Raw genomic sequence first — 20,834 nt, forward strand, 5'->3', positions numbered from 1 at the left:
CCTTGCTGTTACTGTAACTTCTATGACTCTCTAGCAGAGTCTGCTGGAACTTTTCCATGATAAGAAAATGTCCTGTATAGTTGCTAGCCATTAGACTGGGTCTGAGCATTTGAATAGTGGTGACTACAGCATAGTAACCGAAATTTGAAATTTTATTATATATTAATTTAAATAACTGTACCTTTCTAGCAACTACTGTATGGTACAATCTGTGCTGATAATATTTGCATTTTTCAAAGTAAGAACTGGCTGAGATAAAATTTGAAGCTTGCCCGAGATCACACAGTTTTACTTTTAAGAAGGTTTTGCAAAGGGAAATACTTGTTAATTTGGAAATGCAAGGTTGAATGGGTGGAGGGGAAGAAAAGCAGTCCAACCAGGAATAGAAAACCTAACTAAGAGTGGTTACACTGTACAGTGGGTAGAAGGGAAGAAGGGAGGACTTACAGAAGTAGGATTGCCATCATTTCGTGGTGGTGTGTGAGTGTTTTGGGGAGAGAGCCTACTCTGCAAGAGTTTCTGTGATGTGCAGGAATCTAAGGGAAATAATAACGCTGCTTACTGAAATAGAAAATCCAACCCGTTACTGGAGTTAAGATGATTTGGTGTCAGTTTTATGTTTATTCAACAAGTACTGAGTGAGGATGGATGAGTCCCTGTGTTTGCAGTTGGTGAAGTAGCATCTCTCTCATTTGGTTCATTTACCTTCCTAAATGTTCATATTATAGAAGTAAAAAGCTATAGACATGCAAGTCCAGTTCTCTCAGGAACTGCTTACTTCTTCCTGCAAAGAGCTTAGGAATAGCTGTATATAGAAGATAGCCTTTCTACTTTCTGTGTGTGTGTGTGTGTGTGTGTGTGTGTGTGTGTGTGTATGTATGTGTCTGTCTGTCTGTCCGTCCGTCTCTGTCTCTGTCTCTGTCTGTGTCTGAATCTCTGTCTGTAAATGCAGGTGTATATGTATGCCTGTGGGTGTTAAGAACAGAGGGCAGCCTCAGGTGTCATGTACCTTTCCAAAAGATAGAATGACTCAGTGGCCTGGAATTTGCAGTGTGGAGGAGGCTGACTAGTGAGCCTCAGGAATATTCTTGTCTCTTCTGCCTCAGTGTTAGGGTTGCAGGCACTCTTGTCACACATGGCACACTCTTGTCACATGTTCGAGATAGTGTTTTTACAGTTTATTCAAAACGTATCACAATTTCAGAAATGTTTTCATAAGCTAAAAAGCAAACATTTTCTCTTCATTATGTAGCTCATTTCCTCTGAACTACCTTTTCTCAAAATGTCAGAATCTCAAGACTCTATACAGACTCTATGAATGGAGGGTCAGGAAAATCTCTCCCTCTTAGCCAAGAGAGATTACTTAAATATGACTGTTTTCTCCACATATCCAGGTGGTGGAATAAAGATACCATCAAGATCTAGACTCTGTATGAAGTCTTCCATTACTGATTCAAGGTTCACACTCACAGTCTACATGCTCTGAAAAACTAGAAACTGAAATTAACCTGAAGTTGGCCCAGGTTAGTAAGTCAATCTCTTCTTCCTCCTCCTCCTCCTCCTCCTCCTTCTCCTCCTCCTCCTCCTCCTCCTCTTCTCCTTCTCCTTCCTCCTCCTCCTCCTCCTTCTCTTCACCTTCCCCTTCCTCCTCCTCCTCCTTCTCTTCCTTTCCCTCTTCCTCCTCATTCTCCTCCTCCTCCTTCTCCTCCTCCTCCTCTTCTTCCTCTTCTTCCTCTTCCTCCTCCTCCTCTTCCTCCTCTTCTCCTTCTCCTTCCTCCTCCTCCTCCTCTTCACCTTCTCCTTCCTCCTCCTCCTCCTCCTCTTCCTCTCCCTCTTCCTCTCCCTCTTCCTCCTCATTCTCCTCTTCCTCCCTCTCTCTCTCTCTCTCTTTCTCTCTCTCTCTCTCTCTCTCTCTCTCTCTCTGTGTGTGTGTGTGTGTGTGTATTTATGCACATGTAGGTTCCTCTTCAAATGTATCATGGTGCACATGAGGAGGTCAGAGAACAGCCTGTGGGAGTCAGTTCTTTCTTCCTGCCATGCGGATAAAACAATTGTTTGGCATACATATAGTTTTGCCATTTATGAAAGATCATAGCAAATTTGAATGCTAATGAGATAAGTGTACTTTTCTAATTATATATTAATTTTTAAATCCCCTAATATTTGACACTCTAGGGCAGTGGTTCTCAGTGTGAGTCTCAGCCCCTTTGGGGTAAAAGAACTCTTTCACAGGAGTCGCCTAAGATCATTAGAAAACACAGATATGTCCATCCTCCCCTTCATATACAGCTGGAGCATGAGTCCCTCCCTATGTGCTCCCAGGCCGGTGGTTTAGACCCTGGGAGCTCTGGTTGGTTGGTATTGTTGCTCTCCTCATGGGGCTGCAAACTCTTTCAGCTCCTTCAGTCTTCTCTCTAACTTTTCCATTGGGAACTCCTTGATCAGTTCAGTGGTTAGCTGTGAGCATCTGCCTCTGAATATGTCAGACTCTTGCAGACCTCTAAGGAGACATCTATATCAGGCTCTTGTCAGCATGCACTTCCTGGCATCCACATCAGTGTCTACCTTTGGTGACTGCACATGGCCTGGTCAGCATAGGTGGGAAAGGAGATCCTTGTTCTCATGAAGGCTGGATGCCCAGTGTGGGGGGGGATTTGAGGGTGGGGAGGTGGGAGTGAGGGGTGGGGGGCACATCCTCATAGAAGCAGGAGGAGGGGAGTGGGATAGGGAGTTCCTGGGCGGAGGGGGTGGAATGGGGTAAGGGAATAACATCTGAAATGTAAATAAAATATCCAATAAAAAAAGGTTTTTTTTTTTAAAAAAGAAGAGAGTATATACTCATAGTTATCCTTAGAATTTTAATCTTAATATATTTATTAAGCAAAAGAGGTCATACATAGTGCTTTAGTATAGTCATATGTGCATTTATTTTAATAATGACTCCTTTTTTGCTCTTACTGCATTTTTTTATGTATCTATGGTATTTTATATGTTTTTCATTTATTTTTTATAAAAGAGTAATTTTTATCTTTAAAGATTATTCATTCTTCATTATGTGTATTGTGTGAGCATGTTTGTGTTTATGTACATACTGTGCATGCAGGAATGCACAGAAGTCAGAAGAAGTTGTTAGATCCCCAGAATTAGTTAGAGAAAATTATGAGCCTTTATGTGTGTGCTGGATACTGAACCTTTGTCCTCATCAAGGACAGTAAGTTCTCCTAACCCCTGTCCATCTCTCCAGCTCCTGTTTTCAGTTTTAGTTTGTGTGTATTATGTGTGTTAATATGAACATGATGTGCAGGTGCTCCCAGATGCCAGAGGTTGTGTAATGCCAGATGTACATACTAATAACTGATCTCAGGTCCTCTGGAAGAGCAATACATACTTTTAGCCATTGAACCATGTCTCCAGCCCCAATGTTTTTCTTACAAATAATCATATTTCAGGTATCATTACAGCTTATCAAGCAACCAAGAAAATCCTTTTAAAGGACTACAGTCTGAAGCACAATGCAGTTTATGCTTACCTATTAATACAAAGCATTCTTTAAAAATGTAAAAAAAAAACCCACAGATATTTACATTATGATTCATAACAGTAGCAAAATTACAGCCATGAAGTAGCAATGAAAATAACTTTATGGTTGGGGGGTCACTCCAACGTGAGGAACTATATTAAAGGGTCACAGCATCAGGAATGTTGAGAACCACTGCTCTAGGGCAAAGAGCATCCACCATGTTTCTCAGAGTTGATAGATTGTATTTCATCCTATTTATGCGGCTTTGCATAAATATGTAGTACAAAGTGGGAGAAGGTACATTTAAGACCATTTCATTTCCTAACATTTTTTCCTAGTCCCAAGCTGAAATAATTTAATGAGGAGTGCGTGTGTGTGTGTGTGTGTGTGTGTGTATAATCAAATATTCTAACAATTCAATCAAGTATAATACTTTGATTCTTAATTAAACCATTATGCTTCTTAAAGAACAGAAAATATTATATTAACACTAAAAACTAACTCCTAACACACAGTAGCTTTGAATCTGAGCTGAAGTGATTCAAGCAGTGTTCACCGATGAGCGCATGGTACAGAGTGTACCTTGTATGATCAGAGCCAAGGTTGTACAGAAGTTGTGCAATATAAGCCCAGGCAAATACCCTCACATATTTCTGGATTTGTTGCACTGTTGAGTTTGGATTACTTTCTGGTTGTATGTCCAGAAATCATTTCCTTTTATTTTTATCCCTATTATTTTTCATAAGCCCACATTCAGTTACATGACCCACAGTTTAAGAAGCTAGATTTTAATGACTGCACATGCTAGATGCTGATGTGGAAGTCAGGAAGTGCATGCTGATAAGAGCCTGATATATCTGTCTACTTAGAGGTCTGTAAGAGTCTGACATATTCAGAGGCAGATGCTCACAGCTAGCCATTGAACTGATCATGGGGCTCCCAATGGAGGAGTTAGAGTGAAGACTGTTGGAGCTGAAGGGGTTTGTAGCCCTATGAGGAGAGCAACAATACCAACCAACCAGAGCTCCCAGGGTCTAAACCACCAGCCTGGGAGCACTTAGGAAGGGACCTATGGCTCCAGCTGTATATGTAAGGGTGGAAGGCCCTGTTGGGCATAAGGTGGGAGAAGAGACCCTTGGTCTTATGAAGGCTGGATGCCCCAGTGGGTGGGAATTTGAGAGTGGGGAGGTGGGAGTGGGGGTGTAGGTAGGGGTACATCCCCAGAGAAGCAGGAGGAGGGGTGAGGGGATAGGGAGTTCCTGGGGGGGGAGTAAGGGGGTAACATGTGAAATATAAATAAAACATCCAATAAAAAAAATTTCAAAATCAAAGAAAAAAAAAAGAAGCTAGATTTTAGAATACTTTCAGATTTAATGATCACACCAATACAAGCTAATAGTTGGAAGCCATAAAACACATTCAAGGGGTCTGAGGGTGGTTCAGTATATAGAGCGCCTAGCATGCAAGAAAACCTGAGTTGGATTCCTTGTACTGATTAAACTGGATGTGATGTCACATGTCTATAATCCTGGTGTTTGAGTGATGGAAACAAAAGGATCATGAGTTTAAAGCCTGTCTGGACTACATAGGGAGTTCTTGGCCAGTCTAGGATTTAAAAAAAAAATTATGTAAGGGTTTCTTGGTGTTGATTTTTATAGTTAATGTAGTTTTGTCATTTTATTGAGAGTTCTATGGTCAATTTTGAATTGGTCTATACAAATATAATGCATGGTTTACTGTTTCATGCATAGAACAAGTTGGTCTAGTACCTTTTAGCCTTTGCTTTATTATATTGCCTTTATTCCTTTGCTAAATAAAGATTAGTTGACTCTGTCTAACAAGAAAGAAAGGAAAAAGAAAGAGAGAAAAAAATATTGCAGAATATATGCTGTCACATTATAGGTTTCTAAGAGTTCTATCTCTAAGAAAAAGTAAATGTAAGACTAGACAAAGCCAATAACTAGTAGAGCTGGGTTCCTACAGTCTTGAGAGAAGAATTATTGGAAACAGGAGTTAAAGTAGCATTTAAGAGCTGACTAAGGAAATGTACCCGTCAGGATTATTCTCTCAGCAACCTGCTATAGAGAAAGTGTCTATCTGACATTGACAAGAAATTGCCAAGAATAATAAATAAATCTATAAATGAAAATGTTAAGGACTGTTAGGAAAGGGAAAAATGCTAGGAGATTATGACAAGTTAGACAAGAGATTGCTTGAATCACACTTACACTGGTAAATTTTTAGAACAAAGGAGAAGAAACTTACTTAGCACTATAAATATTCTTGTATTGCAACATGTCATATGACTGAAGCAGATGACAAGTCAAAAGTGGCTGAGATTTCATTATTGAGAAAGTCAGCCTGAGACAAAGATACTCCTGTTTAGTGTGATCAGTGTCCTTGCTGATGGAAGTACCGGATCCTGCTGGAAACAGCAAGGACACTGAACTAGAGCTAGACTTGAAAAATGTGTAGAGGTTGGAGCAGGAGAGCTGACCTAACAGTAGACAGTTCAGAGCACTGGCTGCTCTTCCAGAAGAAGAGATTTAGGGTCAGTTCCCAGCACCCATATGGCAACTTACAACCATTTAGCTATAACTCCAGCTCTAGGGAATCTGACACCCTCTTCTAGCTTCCCAAGATGCCAGGACACATGTGGGACATAAATATATATGTAACATTACGCCCGTACACATAAAGTGCATTAACAGTGTGTAGAAGAGATGAGAGGGTGATGATAGCCACATGGCAGGCAACATGCTGCTCTGTGGTGTGCCTATGGGTGCTGAGCCCACATTCCTGTGTAGTTGTATTCTTCTAACACTTAGTTCACTGAGCACCTTGGGGCCCAGATAGCTTGTTTTTGTATCATCCATGGACATATTACTCACAGGCAGGTCCAACAAGTAGTTCTTCTCTTGTGTGGGGAAGTAAAGAAAGGTTTCTTGAAATAGCACAGCAGCTATAAGTCAGTCATGAGGACTCTGGTGTTATGCAAATATTCCTCTACTTCCCCCTTGCCAACATCACCTTTTACAAGCTTACTATCTATCTATCTATCTATCTATCTATCTATCTATCTATCTATCTATTTATCTATCTATCTATCAACTTTCCATTGCTCTTCAGGCTACTATAGATCACATAGTGGAAGCCATTGTGCTTGGTCTGAGTTACTAGTCATGTCGTGCTTGTCATCCTCTTCCTTACTGCAGTGCTCCTAGTCTTCGGTCTGGATAAAGGAACCTAAACTATCATCAGGGTTAACCCTATGGTGATCTCGTTACAGTGATTTTCCTGAAGTTTTGCATTTTGAAGCCCTATATCCTTTGCTGTCTTGTCCCTACCATTTATAGTCACAAATTCTGTGGACCCTATCTTCTTGAGAAGTTGATATGGCTTAGTTGGTAGATGGCTTATCTAATACACCTGAAGCCCTGGGTTTGATCCTCAGAATCACATCAACCAGGTATGGTGTGGTATATACTTGGAACCACAACAGTTAAGATAGCCAGCCTGGAATGCTTGAGATTTTTTGTTACAGAGACAGAGACAGAGACAGAGAGAGAAGGGAGGAGGGGAGGGGAGAGGAGAGGAGAAGAGAGAGGGAGGGAGGGGGGGGGGGGGGAGGGAGGGAGGGAGGGAGGTGGTGGGATGGGGCTGGGGAAGGTACAGAAGAAGGGAAGGCAGGGAAGGAGGAAGGGAAGGAAGGGAGGGGCAGAGGCAGGCCGACTGAGACTGAATTGGAAGAATCCTGACCTCAGGATTTCAAGGTTTTAGGATCATCTTGGCAGACAGAGTGAAAAAAGAATCTAGTTTCAAACACTACATTTCTTGTTTACCATGAGGGCCTGGGTGAGAGGGTGTGGTCCAGAGAGTCTGACCACTGAAACTATGGCTCTGCTGCTGAATACACCACTTGCCTACTATAGCTCAAAGGCCTCACTCTCCACATCTAAATACCTCTTGTGCTGGCATTGATGCCAAGGATTACACATATCCTTCACGACATCTTGTGATCATCTGATTTTTGTCTTTTGAATTTCGAAAGATTCTTCATTACAGAGACATGAAAATGTCAATCCTCTATCATGCCTCAGTCTGCCCAGCCAGCTCATCAGTATAACAGATACTTGCCAGTCCAGAGAGTACAAACATTGTAGTAGCTCCCCTTCCCCACCAGGAAACAGAAGAACACATTCACTCATCTGACAAATTGTAGATTGAGAATATTAGGGGCAAAACCCAGCTGTATTGGAAATATAAAGATATTTTTATTATCTGAATGATACACTGTAACAGCCGTCTCATTGATTTACATTTTTGTAATGTAGACATGACTTAAATTGTATGAGCGTGTGCGTGCGTGCGTGCGTGCGTGCGTGCGTGTGTGTGTGTGTGTGTATGAAATGATGACAGAAAGCAAGTTAGTTTCTGGCCATGGCCAGTGAGTGAGTCTTAGTTCTAAAAAGGGAAGAGGTGGTACAGGGACAGTGTGAGAAGGATGTTTGGAAGGTAACATTACAAGTGCGGGGAGTGGGTGGCTAACATGGAGTGGGAAAACTTACCCATTACTGTTTCTCATTTGCTTTCTCTGCTTCAGAAGACCTGTCTGAAATGTGGTGGTTTCAGCAAGGCCTCAGTTTCCTTCCATCGGTTCTTGTAATTTGGACATTTGCTACCTTCATATTCTCATATATCACTGCAATAACGCTCCACCATGTTGACCCTGCATTGCCTTATATCAGGTTAGTAAAGTATATTGTTCATATAGAAGTAACCCCTACCTTCAGTACTGGGGACTGAACACAGGCCCAGGTAAGTACTACTTTCTGCAGACAGTCTTTAGGACTAATTCATAGTTTACATTGAATCTGGCATTTTAATTTTTATTTGAAAATTCAAGTTTTTTACTGCTATTGTAGCAAAGGAAACATAAATAGAACTTGCAATTAATTCTTTCTATGAAATAGAAAACTCTGGGGACTGTAGGGTAAGAGTCAGTTAATTAATAGAGTCTAAACTCTTAGTGTCTAGTCTTCTAAGTAAGTGCTTGAGCTTGCCTCAGAACCTGGAATTAGAATTACTTTTCTTGTAAATTTAAAAAAAATGCTCCAAACAATAGTAGTGTTAGAAAAACATAGTAGTATGGCAAATGTTTATTAATTTATTATGTAACAAGGTAATGTTCTAAGTTTTCTTCAGGCCTTAGGTAATCCTTGCATTATCCATGTGTAGAGAAATGTATCCTTATTTAAGAAGACAGGATCTATAGTAATCTTTCTGTTACTGTAATATATATCTAAAATAATCAACTTATATCCTTAGACATTGGTCGTTCTGGCTCTCTCTTGTAGTGGTTTCAGACCATGATTAATTGGTCCTGTTTCTTTGAGCCTGGGACAAAGCATACATGATGTCAGTAGTACATAGAGAACAAAAGCCCTCACTTCAGGACCTGAAAGCAAAAGCAAGCAAAGAGGAGGTCAGAGCTTTGTAATTCTCTTTAAGTGTACTTACCCAATAACTTAAAGACCTCTTCTAAGCCTCACATCTTAAAGAACCCACAGCTACCTATAGTGCTTCCCTACAGGCTACCCTCCAATTCATTCAGTATCTAAATCACAGAAGGAGTAAGGTCCTGGAACAGTATGTGATTTGCTCAGTGGTACAATTCAGTAAGTGATGAACCAAGATTTGTACCTACAGTTTTACTCTAGGGACTGTGTTCTTACTCTTCTTGACCTACTGGCTAGATATTTCTGACAAAATAAGCATTATCAGTTATATTTTTGAAATTTCAAAACTACCAACAATTTAATTGTTGGATAATCAATCACATGTACTGTGTTCATATCCACTTTTAAACTTTATTCTTCTGAGTGTTTAGCCTGCACTGTATATGTACCACATGCATGTTTGGTCCCTTTGGAGACCAGATAAGAGCATCCTGGAGCTGAGTTACAGAGGGTTGTAAGCAGATGTCTGGTCCTTTGTAAGAGCAGCAAGTGCTGTAACTAATGAGGCCTCTTTCCAACTTACCCAATGCCATCTCTTTCAAGTACAGAAACAGGAGTAATTACTCCAACAAACTTTTAACAAAAACGATACTGCTTACAGACAGGAAGACATTAGGGCTGACTCAGCCACTAAGAATGCTTCCTCCTCTTGCAGAGGACCTATGTTTGGCTCCCAGTACCCACAGAGTGTCTTCAACTCCCTGTAACTTCAGATCCAGGAGACTTGATGCCTTCTTTTGACCCACATAGGCACACATACAGTCATACATTAAAATTGAGCAAATCTTTAAAAATAAAGTAAAAGACCCTTCTTCACTCCTGAAGTTCGTTCCTGCCTCTGAAGGTGATAGGCGATTTAATGGCTTTCCTTCCAGAATTTGTTTTGTGATCTATAGTTTTAAAGGATTCTTTCTCCCTTTCCTTTTCTCTCAGTTAATATATTTTGCTTAGCAATTTTCAGTCTTAAACATAATGAGTAATACCTCCTTTCCCTCTGGCTATTAGAAATGATGTGATAATAAAGACCACGTTGTATAACTTTGCATACTGTACAGAAATGTTGGTAAATTTCTCTATGTGGTATTGCTGAATAGACAGCAAGGTAAGACTTTTAATTTGACACTGCCAGGTGTGTGTATACCTTCACAAAGAGAATATGAAAAAACTAATAATTATGAATGGTTTCTAAGACACTAAAGTTTAAAAACATTTTTATAATCAAATGGGAACTAACCAGGAAGAAGAAGAGTTAGAGGAGTTAACTAGGATTAGAGGTGGTAAAGACACCATCACTGAACACCGCACAAGCCTCATTCTCTGTGTTTTCATGTAAATGATTCTACCTAGAATATAGTTGAAGCCTTTGAAACACCATCCTGGAGACACTGAACCAATTGCTTTTTTCCTTTTGTCCTTATCTACAGAGTATCTTTTATTTTGTATTTGTTGCAGTTGTTCCATTTCCTCGTTTACTAACCTTCTGATAGATAGCCTTTCTAACAGAGAAAATGGCAAACTTTTAAAAGTGATAAACTTGAAGGTTTAGTTGAGCCATTAAAACTGTCAGGTGAAGTTCTGACAAGTGGAAAGGGCACCAGGTGGTTGTGGTTTCTATAATGGAGATATGACCCAAAAGTCAGACACAAATTGGGTGTACTAAGAGATGTTTGTAAACCTCCTCCAATTTTTTATGATTTTAAGTGTTTACTTCTGGTAATAATTTGACAAATGATCACCCTTGTATTAAAGAAATGCATAGCTCAAGGAGCCAGACAATTCTTTGCTTCTCTGTAAGAATGTGCATATTTAAGATTGGTGTGAGCTTGTCAGCATTTTTATTTCCCCATCTGACAACTTGTCTTCTTGTATTCCAGAGCTTTCTGTAACTTAGGAGTTACTAAGTCTTTTGAGTGTTTCAGTTCTCTGCCAGTCTCATCTGTGGTCTTTCCAGGCACTCTGGACTTCCCCCCACCCCATCTCCTTCTGCTTTTCTTTTTCTTTTTTTTCTTTTTTCTTTTTTAAATGTTAACCAAGGGCTTTATAAGTTTGGTAATGCTCAATAACAAGATGCCCATACAATCAGAAGTGTAACCCAATACCCAACCTAGATATACCAACTATCTTTGACTGGTGGAGACACTGGAACATCTGCCTCTATATTCCCCTCCTTCTCCTCCCCCCTCTCTCATCTCCTAGCTCCTCCTCTCCTTACTCCTCTTCTTCCTCTCTTTACTCCTCCCAACATAGTTCCTCCTACATATCACCCTTCCTGTTAAGATAAAACTTTTCTCTTAAAATACAATTAGAGCATAACTATACCAACTTGTATCAGTTAGATAACAAGATAGTAGACCTAATACCCAGTCCATCATTTTGTTGACTAACCAGAACCTCTGTCATATCTCCTAACTAAAAGACTTAGTTCTGAACCTGAGTTTTTTCTTGGCTTTAGAATGAATGTCAGCTGAAAACCATCCTCTCAAGTCTTTTCTTTCAAAGTAAATAGCTGGGGTTGGCTATGAGACTATAAGTCTTCAACCCCGTCAGAAATCCAGAATGACTGAATTAACTGAAATCATGGGAAACACAAAGCATAGCTTCTAAAACTTAGCCAATTTATAGAAACCTCTGAACACCTGGACAGTCCCTATACTACAAAACATTGGAGCATCCGATCTTCAGCCTTCTGGCCCAGGATCACCTGACAGACCTAGTGATGCAGAATTATTAAGGGCTGCAGATATAATCAGTTGACTATTCCGAAAGTGTGTCCTTTTCTAGACAGTAATTTGTCTGTAGATGAAAAGAGGCAATTCTTGCCTAGTGGCTGTCTTACCACAACTGGAGTAACTCCAAAGACGCTCAATTTAATCTTAGAATCTAAGACAGGAAGCTGTCAGGAGCCGATAGGTCTCTAATCAAAATGAACCTTAATGCAGAAATGTTTGTAACGTCAATTCTGTGGACTTCGGACGTTTTGAAAACCAACTATCCATGTAAGGCAATCTGGACTGTTGTCTGTTAACTCATTTCAGCTATTTCTAAATAAAATATAGAAAACACCCTAACAACAAACTCAGAGCCATGAATTTGCTATAGGCCCTTAACTTACAGGCTAACCATCTCAAATCAGTTTAAAAAAGTTAAAGAAGGACTGGATCTAAGCTTTGTATTCCTAAATGTGTTATATAGGCACAATGCCTATGAGAGTAACAATATTAATCTCACTTTTATATCAATAAGAAACTCATACCAATGAAAACCTTAAATTTGAAATCAAAGTAAATTTTGTACCATTTAAGAAATTATAACTTCAGCTTAATAACAATTATACAGATTTCTACCAATACATTATGGCTATGCAATAAATCCTAGCTATTCCTCCCTGTTCCAACAAAACCACTACTTTTCCCTAGAAAGACAGCCCAATATTAACCACCTCAGTCCCCAAGCTCAGGGAATAGGGGAGCCATCTCTTCATTAACTTCTTCAAGCTGATTATGGGCGTTGTGATATTAGAAGAGGGGCAGGACGAAGAGTAAATTGATAGGCCTCTGATGTCTGTATCTTCACTGCATTCAGCTGAGATTCCAGGACATCAGAGGTTTGAGCAGGTCTGCTGAGCTTGCTTGATGAGTGGATTACACCAAGGCTGTGTAGTCTGCAGTATACAATTCTCAAAACAAAATTTAGTATCAAGATATTTTTTTTTTGAATACTGGAATCTAGTCTTCCCGGTGGCCTGTCTCTATCATATAATTCTGGGAGTTTCTATGAGGGTATGCTACCACCATCCTCCCATTCCTTCCTCCCTGCTCTCAAATTCCCCAACACTAGGGAATCCAAACTATTGGATACCAAGGCCCTCCACTTCCACCGATGCCTGACAAGGCCACCCTAAACTACCTATACAGGTAGAGCCATGAGTCCCTCCCTTTGTGTTCTTGGGCTGGAGGTTTTAGAATGGCTACTCCAGCTTGTTTCTTAGGACCATTTGCTTGAAAAATTGTTTTCCAGTCTTTTAATCTAAGGTAGTATCTGTCTCTGTCACTGTCTCTGTCACTGAGGTGGGTTTCTTGTATGCAGCAAAATGCTGGGTCCTGTTTAAGTATCCAGTCCGTTAGCCCATGTCTTTTTATTGGGGAATTGAGTCCATTGGTGTTAAGAGATATTAAGGAACAGTGATTGTTGCTTCCTATTATTTTTGTTACTTGTCGTACACCGCCCACGTGCTGGTCACGGGTGGGGGAGTGGCGGTCCTGGGGCGTGTTGTTCAGTCACACTGGACGGAGCCAACCGTGGAGAGAAAGGCTTCTAATCCCCCTGTCCCGCGAGCTGACGCACAGAAGGGAGGGGCGCGCAGGACATGAGCCAACGCAGGTGGCCGTGTGGCTAGCTAGAGTCCCTCCCCTGCCCCGCGCAGACAGGGGCGCACACGTGTCCTCACTTACACGAATCCAAAATTCAAGAGACATGTAGAGATTTAAGATGCGTTGATTTATTAACAGACTACAGGTTTGGGTGGTGTGGAACTTTCCCAAAAAATGTCGGAATGGATTTGCTTATGTAAGAAGCCATGGAGAAGGTCAGGGGCCAGGGAAATCTTGAGACAGAGACTTGTTCCCCCACCCTCTACTTGGGACATGGAGACCTCGTGGCAGGGCTCTGGGGGCATGGCGGAACACTCAGGATTCTACATTCCCACAGTTACTAGAGGTGGAATTATCTTTGTGTGGCTATCTTCTTTTGGATTTGTTGGAAGAGGATTACTTTCTTGCTCTGTCTAGGGTATAATTTCCCTCCTTATATTGGAGCTTTCCCGCTAATATCCTTTGTAATGTCGGGTTTGTGGAAAAAATTGTATAAATTTGGTTTTGTCATGGAATATCTTGGTTTCTCCATCTATGGTAATTTTAGAGATTTGCTGGGTATAGTAGCCTAGGCTGGCATTTGTGTTCTCTTAGGGTCTATATGATGTCAGTCCAGGATCTTCTGGCTTTTATAGTCTCTGGTGAGGAGCCTGGTGTAATTCTGATAGGTCTGCCTTTATATGCTTCTTGGCCTTTTTCTCATACTGCTTTTAATATTCTTTCTTTGTTTAGTGCATTTGGTGTTATGATTATTATGTGACAGGAGGTATTTCTTTTCTGGTGTAGTCTATTTGGCATTCTGTAGGCTTCTTGTATGTTTATGGGCTTCTCATTCTTTAGGGAAGTTTTCTTCTATAATTTTGTTGGAGATATTTATTGGCCCTTTGGGAATCTTCACTCTCATCTATACCTATTATCCTTAGGTTTGGTCTTCTCATTGTGTCCTGAATTTCCTGGATGTTTTGTGTTAAGAACTTTTTGCATTTTGCGTTTTTTTGACAGCTGTGTCAATATTTTCTATGGTATCTTCTGTACCTGAGATTCTCACTTCTATCTTCTGTATTCTGTTGGTGATGCATCTATGACTCCTGATTTTTTTTCCCTAGGTTTTCTATCTCCAGGCTAGTCTCCCTTTGTGATTTCTTTATTGTTTCTACTTCCATGTTTATGTCCTGGATGGTTTTGTTCAATTCCTTCATCTGTTTGGTTGTGTTCTTTTGTAATTCTTTAAGGGAGTTTTGTGTTTCCTCTTTAAGGGCTTCTACCTGTTTCCCTGTGTTCTCAAATTCTTTGAGAGTGTTAATTATGTCCTTCTTAAAGTCCTCTATCATCATCATTAGAAGTGATTTTAAATCTGAATCTTGCTTTCCTAGTGATATGGGGAATTCAGGCCTTTCTAGTGTGGGAGAAACAGGTTCTAATGATGCCAAGTACCTTGGGTTGCTGATGCTTATGTTCTTGTGCTTGCCTTTGGCCATCTGGATCACCTTAGTGCTACCTGCCCTGTCTCTTACTGGAGCCTGTCTTTCCTATTATCTTGGTTGTTTCAGAACTGTGTGTGGTGTTACTATTAGGGTTAGAGCTGGGGCCCAGACCCCAGGGAATCAGTGCTCGGGGTCAGGAGTGAATTCCTGGGTCCTAGTGTGTCTCAGTTACTCCCTGTTAGGGGGGCAGGGGGATTGCTGTCTCCTTACGTAAGATACTGTCTGGGTTAGAGTTCTTGGGAGGCCCACTTCCTCTGGGTTTTGTGAGATTGGGTGCAGAGCAGCTCAGTGCTCGGGCCCAGACAGGAAGGACTGGTTTTATTTTTCTAATTATAAGCTTTTCTAATGATAACCCTGAGCTCTTTCTCTGATACTAGGATATTTAAATTGTAGTATTATACTTCTCTTATGCTTATTTCTTTGATATTCAAGATATATAATTAGCTTAAGCCAAATATTCTGCCAAAGGACTTTTCTTTCAGTTTGTAGGTGCTATCTAAAAAGTTACAATCCCTAAGGATATAAAGAAATGCAAAATTTACTTCAAAACTGATTTTATAATAGTGGTGCTTCAGATAGGGAATCAGCCATTAGGCTGTAAGTAAATGCTCTGAACAGAAAAGGAAACTAAGTCCAGTGAAGAGGAACCCACACAATGGGGGAAAATCTTTGCCAGCTATATATCTGATAGAGGATTAATATCCAAAATATGAAAAGAACTCACAAAATAAACAGCCAAGAATGATCCAATTAAAAATAGACTGTAGATGTGAACAGAATTCAAAAGAAGAAATAAAAGTGGATAAGAAATATCTCAAAAGGTACTTAATGTCCTTAGCAATTAGAGAAACACAAATTAAAACTCCTTTGAGATTTCATCATACAGCAACTGCTAGCAGGAATCTGGGTAAAGGAGAACCCACATTTACCGTTGATGGTATTACGGGAGAAAGCAGATACTCTGGAAGTCAGTGTTCAGAATTCTTTTTTTTTTTTCCAATTTTTAACTTGAAATTTTTTTTATTGGATATTTTATTTACATTTCAGATGTGATCCCCTTTCCCCATCTCCCCCGGCCCTAGGAACCTCCTATCCCATCCCCCCTACTCCTGCTTCTATGAGGATGTGCCATCATCCACCTGCCCACTCCCACCTCCCCACACACGAAATCCCTCAAACTGGGGCATCCAGCCTTCACTGGACCAAGGACTTCCTCTCCCACCTATGCCCGACAAGGCCATCCTCTCCTACATATATAGCTGGAGCCATGAGTCCCTCCCTAAGCGCTCCCAGACTGGTGGTTTAGACCCTGGGAGCGCTGGTTGGTTGGTATTGTTGCTGTCTCCATGGGGCCACAAACCCCTTCAGCTCCTTCAGTCTTCTCTTTCACTCCTCTATTGGGAACCCCATGATCAGTTGAATGGCTAGCTGTTTCAGGCTCTGGCAGACCTCTAAGGAGACAGCTATATCAAGGTCCTCTCAGCATGCACTTCCTGGCATCCACATCAGTGTCTACCTTTGGTGACTGCACATGGGATGGATACCCAGTTGGAATGGTCTCCAGACAGCCCCTCCTTCTGTTTCTGTCCCACACTTTGTCTCCATGTTTGCTCCCAGGAGTATCTTGTTACTCCTTCTAAGAAGGACCAAAGCACTCACACTTTGGTCTTTCTTCTTCATGAGCTTCATATAGTCTGTGAGTTACATCTTGGGTATTACAAGCTTTTGGGCTAATATCCAATTATCAGTGAGTGAATACCATGTGTGTTCTTTTGTGATTGGGTTACTTCACTCAGGATGATATTTTCTAGTTCCATCCATTTACCTAAGAATTTCTCAAATTCATTGTTTTTAATAGCTGATTAATACTCCATTGTGTAAATGTACCACATTTTCTGTATCCATTCCTCTGTTGAAGGACATCTGGTTCTTTCTAGCTTCTGGCTATTATAAATAAGGCTGCTATGAACATAGTGGAGCATATGTCCTTCTTATATGTTGGAGCATCTTCTGGGTATATGCCCAGGAGTGGTATAGCAGGGTCCAGTTTTCTGAGGAACTGCCAAACTGATTTCCAGAGTAGTTGTACCAGCTTGCAATCTCACCAACAATGGAGGAGTGTTCTTTTTTCTCCACATCCTCGCCAGCATCTGCTATCACTTGAATTTCTTACAAAGCTAAAATACTTCTATATGACCCAGCTATACCATTCCATGAACTATTTCCCACCCAGGAACTCGACATCCTCTACCATATACATTTGCTCAACCATATTCACTGATTGGACTATTCACAGTAACTAGGAAATTGAACCAACATAATCTCCTTCAATTGAGGAATGAATAACAAAATAATAATATAAACACACTACAGAATATTGTTAAGCTGTAGTAAGATTATAAAATGTTCAGGTAAATGGAGCGATCTGGAAAAGGTTATATTGAGTTTGGTAACCCAGACCCCTAAAAAAATGCCCCTTTGCCGTCTGTACCTCCAAACACTAAGGATGTTTGAAAAAACATATGGAATTATACTATTTCATGTTTACCTGAACTTACATATAATATATGCAACTGTATGTATATACCAGTATGTAGTTTAAATGAAAATTTGACACTTGGGGTGTTAGAATTTTTCCTGCAGCAGCCATAGAAAAACTAGCAAAAGCCCAAGTACTAGGCACGAGAAACTTCTTTTGTCTTGTTGGTCAGTGGAGTCCGACCAACTCTGCAAAGAGTGTAAACTATTGCTGTTGCTCTTGTTTGCCTCACAGAGTTTGAAGGTAAGTCCCAATTGCTGAAGACACAAGCACTTTAGGGACAGGACTCAGGGATTCAAGCTGAGTCTGACTTTTGAAACTTCCCTGGGGACTAGCTTTCATAATATTAGAATGTGCTTTGCAGCTGCTCAAAAGAAGGACAATCAATAGTCGTACCCAGTTCTGATGCCTACAAACTACAACAGTGAACTACAAGGCAAAGACATCTCCAAAGATGCAATAGTGACCCATATAGCCAAGCAGTAAACAACAGTTGTATATTCTGTAATGCTTTACTTCAAGACTAACACTTCATCTTTTTAGTCTTTGTAGTAGGTAGTTTGTGGAAAAGGAAAGGCAGTATAATGCTCAGTGGATGTCTCCACTATTCTATGCATTACCTCACATTTTATTTCACCCTCATATTGATTCAGCAAAGCTGGAAACAAATGAATAGTTCCAATTAGCAAATAAAAAATAATTTAAGGAGATTAAGAACATGTATCTAAATATAGTTTTTAAATGATTTTGTTTTCTATATGGATCTGTGTAGTAGACCATAGTGCCCTGGAGGATAGGAATGTAAACAGACCCATTGCATCTCAGTGTGATAATTGTTTTGAGAACCCTGGACAGAGTTTTGTCAGTCACTGTCTACTAGAGGAATGATCCAAGATTAAAATAAGAGGGCATTCAAAATGAGTCCTAAATGTAACTTCCATGAATGCGAGAATTCTTTCAGATTTGTTTTCCTTTCTACTCCTGTTTAAGAAATATGGTGATTTTAATGACATGGGTCTACAGGGAGTGGCACTATTAGGAGATGTGGTCTTGCAGGCGTGGATTTGGCCTTGTTGAAGGAAGTGTGTCATCGGAGGGCAGGGAGGAGTAGGTTTTGAGGTTTCAGAAGCTCAAGGCAGGCCCAGTGTTACTCTGTTGCCTGCTGATCCAGACATAGAACTCTCAGTCCCTTCTCCAGCATCACCTCTGCCTAAACACCTCCATACTTCTCGCCATGGTGATGATAGACTAAACCTTTGACCCTATAAACAAGCTCCAAATAAATGTTTTCTTTTGTAAGAGTTGCCATGGTCATATTGTCTCTTCACAACAATAGAAACTCTAACTAAAACAGAAGTTGGTACCAGGATCTAGGGTATTGTTGTGATAGGCTGGATCATGCTTTTGTTTGGAGGAATATGGAATACTTTGGGACTTTGGACTAGAAAAGCAGTTGAGCCCTGTAAGCAGGGCTTAATGGGCCATAATAGGGGCATGAAAGACAGTAGTTCTGAGGCTCTGGCTCAGTAGTGTTCAGAGGTAAACAATAGTAACATGTGACCTACAGATTGTTCTTCTGATATTTTGGGAAGAATGTAGCTGCTTGCTGCCCTTGTCCAAAAAAATCAGCTTGCGGCCAAACTGAAGACTTATGGATTAATAGCTTTGGCAGATGAGGTTTTCAGACAGCCTAATATGTTGCTGGCTGTGTGGCTTGGTAATTAGTGGCTACATATAGTGTAGATCTATAATGAAGCAACCTCAGCAAGGAAAAATGCAAACTGTACAATTTGAGGAGAAAAAGAGTAAGGAGAGTGTAAAGGAATTAAGTCCTTCATTCAGGGATATAAACAAATTAAAGAAAAGCCTGAGGCCAAATGTAATAAAGGGAGTGGGAACTTTTTGATAAGATCCCACCCAGATAAATGTCCAGTTTTGGAAAGGAATTAAAGAAAAGTTTAAGGCAGAATGTAGTGATGTATACCTTTGATCTCAGCTCTCAGAGAGCAGAGGCTGGCAGATCTCTGAGTTTGAAGTCAACCTGATCTACAGAGGGACTTCCAGGACAGCTTAGGCAGTGCAGGAAACCATCAAAATCAGGAAGCTGGTGAAAATATTTTTGAAAAAGTGGAACAATATATCAGCCCCAGAAAGCAGCAGAATTGGGCAGCTTTGGCCACATGGTTCAAGCTTTAGAATCAAGGATACAAGAAAGGAGCTATGGAATCTTTCTCCGTGCTTAAGGAAAGCCACTGAGGCCAGTTATATGCCACCGCTGTCCCTGCATGGAGGCCCAGTGGCCATTGTGTGAAACTATGAAGGTGAAGATTGGATTGCCTTGGAGACCCCAAGGTGTTGGAGATGCCAGAGCTGCTAACAGGGAGTGAAACAGAAAGAACTGTTGCAGTCAACAAAGCTGAAAGGAGTGGGAGATCTGAAGAGAGCTGTGAAAGGGCCAAGGCTGCTTGTAGAATAGTCTAGTGAAGTGGATACACTTACACTTTTATGGACTTAATTTTGGGTAAATGCACAACATACTGTTAACATATCAAGGATAATCTGTTTTAAGTTGGTTTTTGTTGATTTCTGCTATGTGGAAATGAAAAGATCTGATAGTCAATAAAGAGATAGCTAAATATTTATATTCTCAAATTATGTTCTCTCTCTTTCCGTGCATACACACACACACACACACACACACACACACACACACACATTGTTCAGGGGCTTTTAAAGGATAAAGGGTCTTAAAATAGTTCCTGTTATGGTGGGTATCTAGTGTAAGAATCATGCCCTACATACTTTCTCTTTGTCTTTCAGTGATACCGGGACAATACCTCCTGAAAGATGCCTCTTTGGAGTAATGCTAAATATTGCTGCAGTTTTAGGTAAGTAATGGAAGTAGGAGCAGTTTTAGCATACAAAATGAAGAGTCAGAATACTTATTTGTTCTTTAAATATTGTATCACTACTTATTTTCTAGTTGTACTTGAGAATATGTTGTTACTAAATTATAGGTTATAATTATGTTCGTAAAAGAAGAAAAGGAAAAAGAAAGAAAGAAAACTCTTGATTATATTGCTGCCTTCCAGAGGGGTAGGGTGGGAGAAGCTCCAGTAGAAATGCCAGTTTATAGAAATACACTTTGAAGAGATATATATATATATATATATATATATATATATATATATATATGTATATGTGTATGTATATGGCTATAATAGACTTCTTAGCTAAACATAAGTTGCAAAGACAACCAAACATCCCTTGGAGCCTTAGGTAAATTTCTTAAACAACTAGTGTGATATCAAGAATTGAAGGTAAAACTGGCCACAACTAAATTCTTTCATGATAAACAGTTTAAAAATTTAAGAGTAGAAGTGGAATTGTGCTTTCATTTTT

General features: G+C 40.2%; 1 protein-coding gene across 11 annotated transcripts in view; it reads left to right on the forward strand.

Moving 5' to 3' along the window:
* Positions 1 to 20,834, forward strand: part of Dram2 (DNA damage regulated autophagy modulator 2) — a 35,210-nt gene that overhangs the window by 2,461 nt on the left and 11,915 nt on the right. For 6 of the 11 annotated variants that reach the window (XR_003710000.1, XM_028757345.1, XM_028757353.1 and 3 more), the window contains exons 2-4: positions 1,395 to 1,523; positions 8,124 to 8,268; positions 20,253 to 20,320. Coding sequence is in view for 10 of the 11 variants with exons in the window: in XM_028757345.1 (XP_028613178.1) it covers positions 8,138 to 8,268; positions 20,253 to 20,320 (199 nt within the window). In the remaining variant the exon portion in view is untranslated. Of the gene's footprint in view, positions 1 to 1,394; positions 1,524 to 6,809; positions 6,990 to 8,123; positions 8,269 to 20,252; positions 20,321 to 20,834 lie in introns of all 11 variants that reach the window. The other 5 variants (XM_028757346.1, XM_028757349.1, XM_028757348.1 and 2 more) reach the window with 5 other exon arrangements.

This window comes from Grammomys surdaster, unplaced genomic scaffold (assembly GCF_004785775.1).
Source record: "Grammomys surdaster isolate TR1022 unplaced genomic scaffold, NIH_TR_1.0 126158, whole genome shotgun sequence".
Classification (NCBI taxonomy): Eukaryota; Metazoa; Chordata; class Mammalia; order Rodentia; family Muridae; genus Grammomys; species Grammomys surdaster.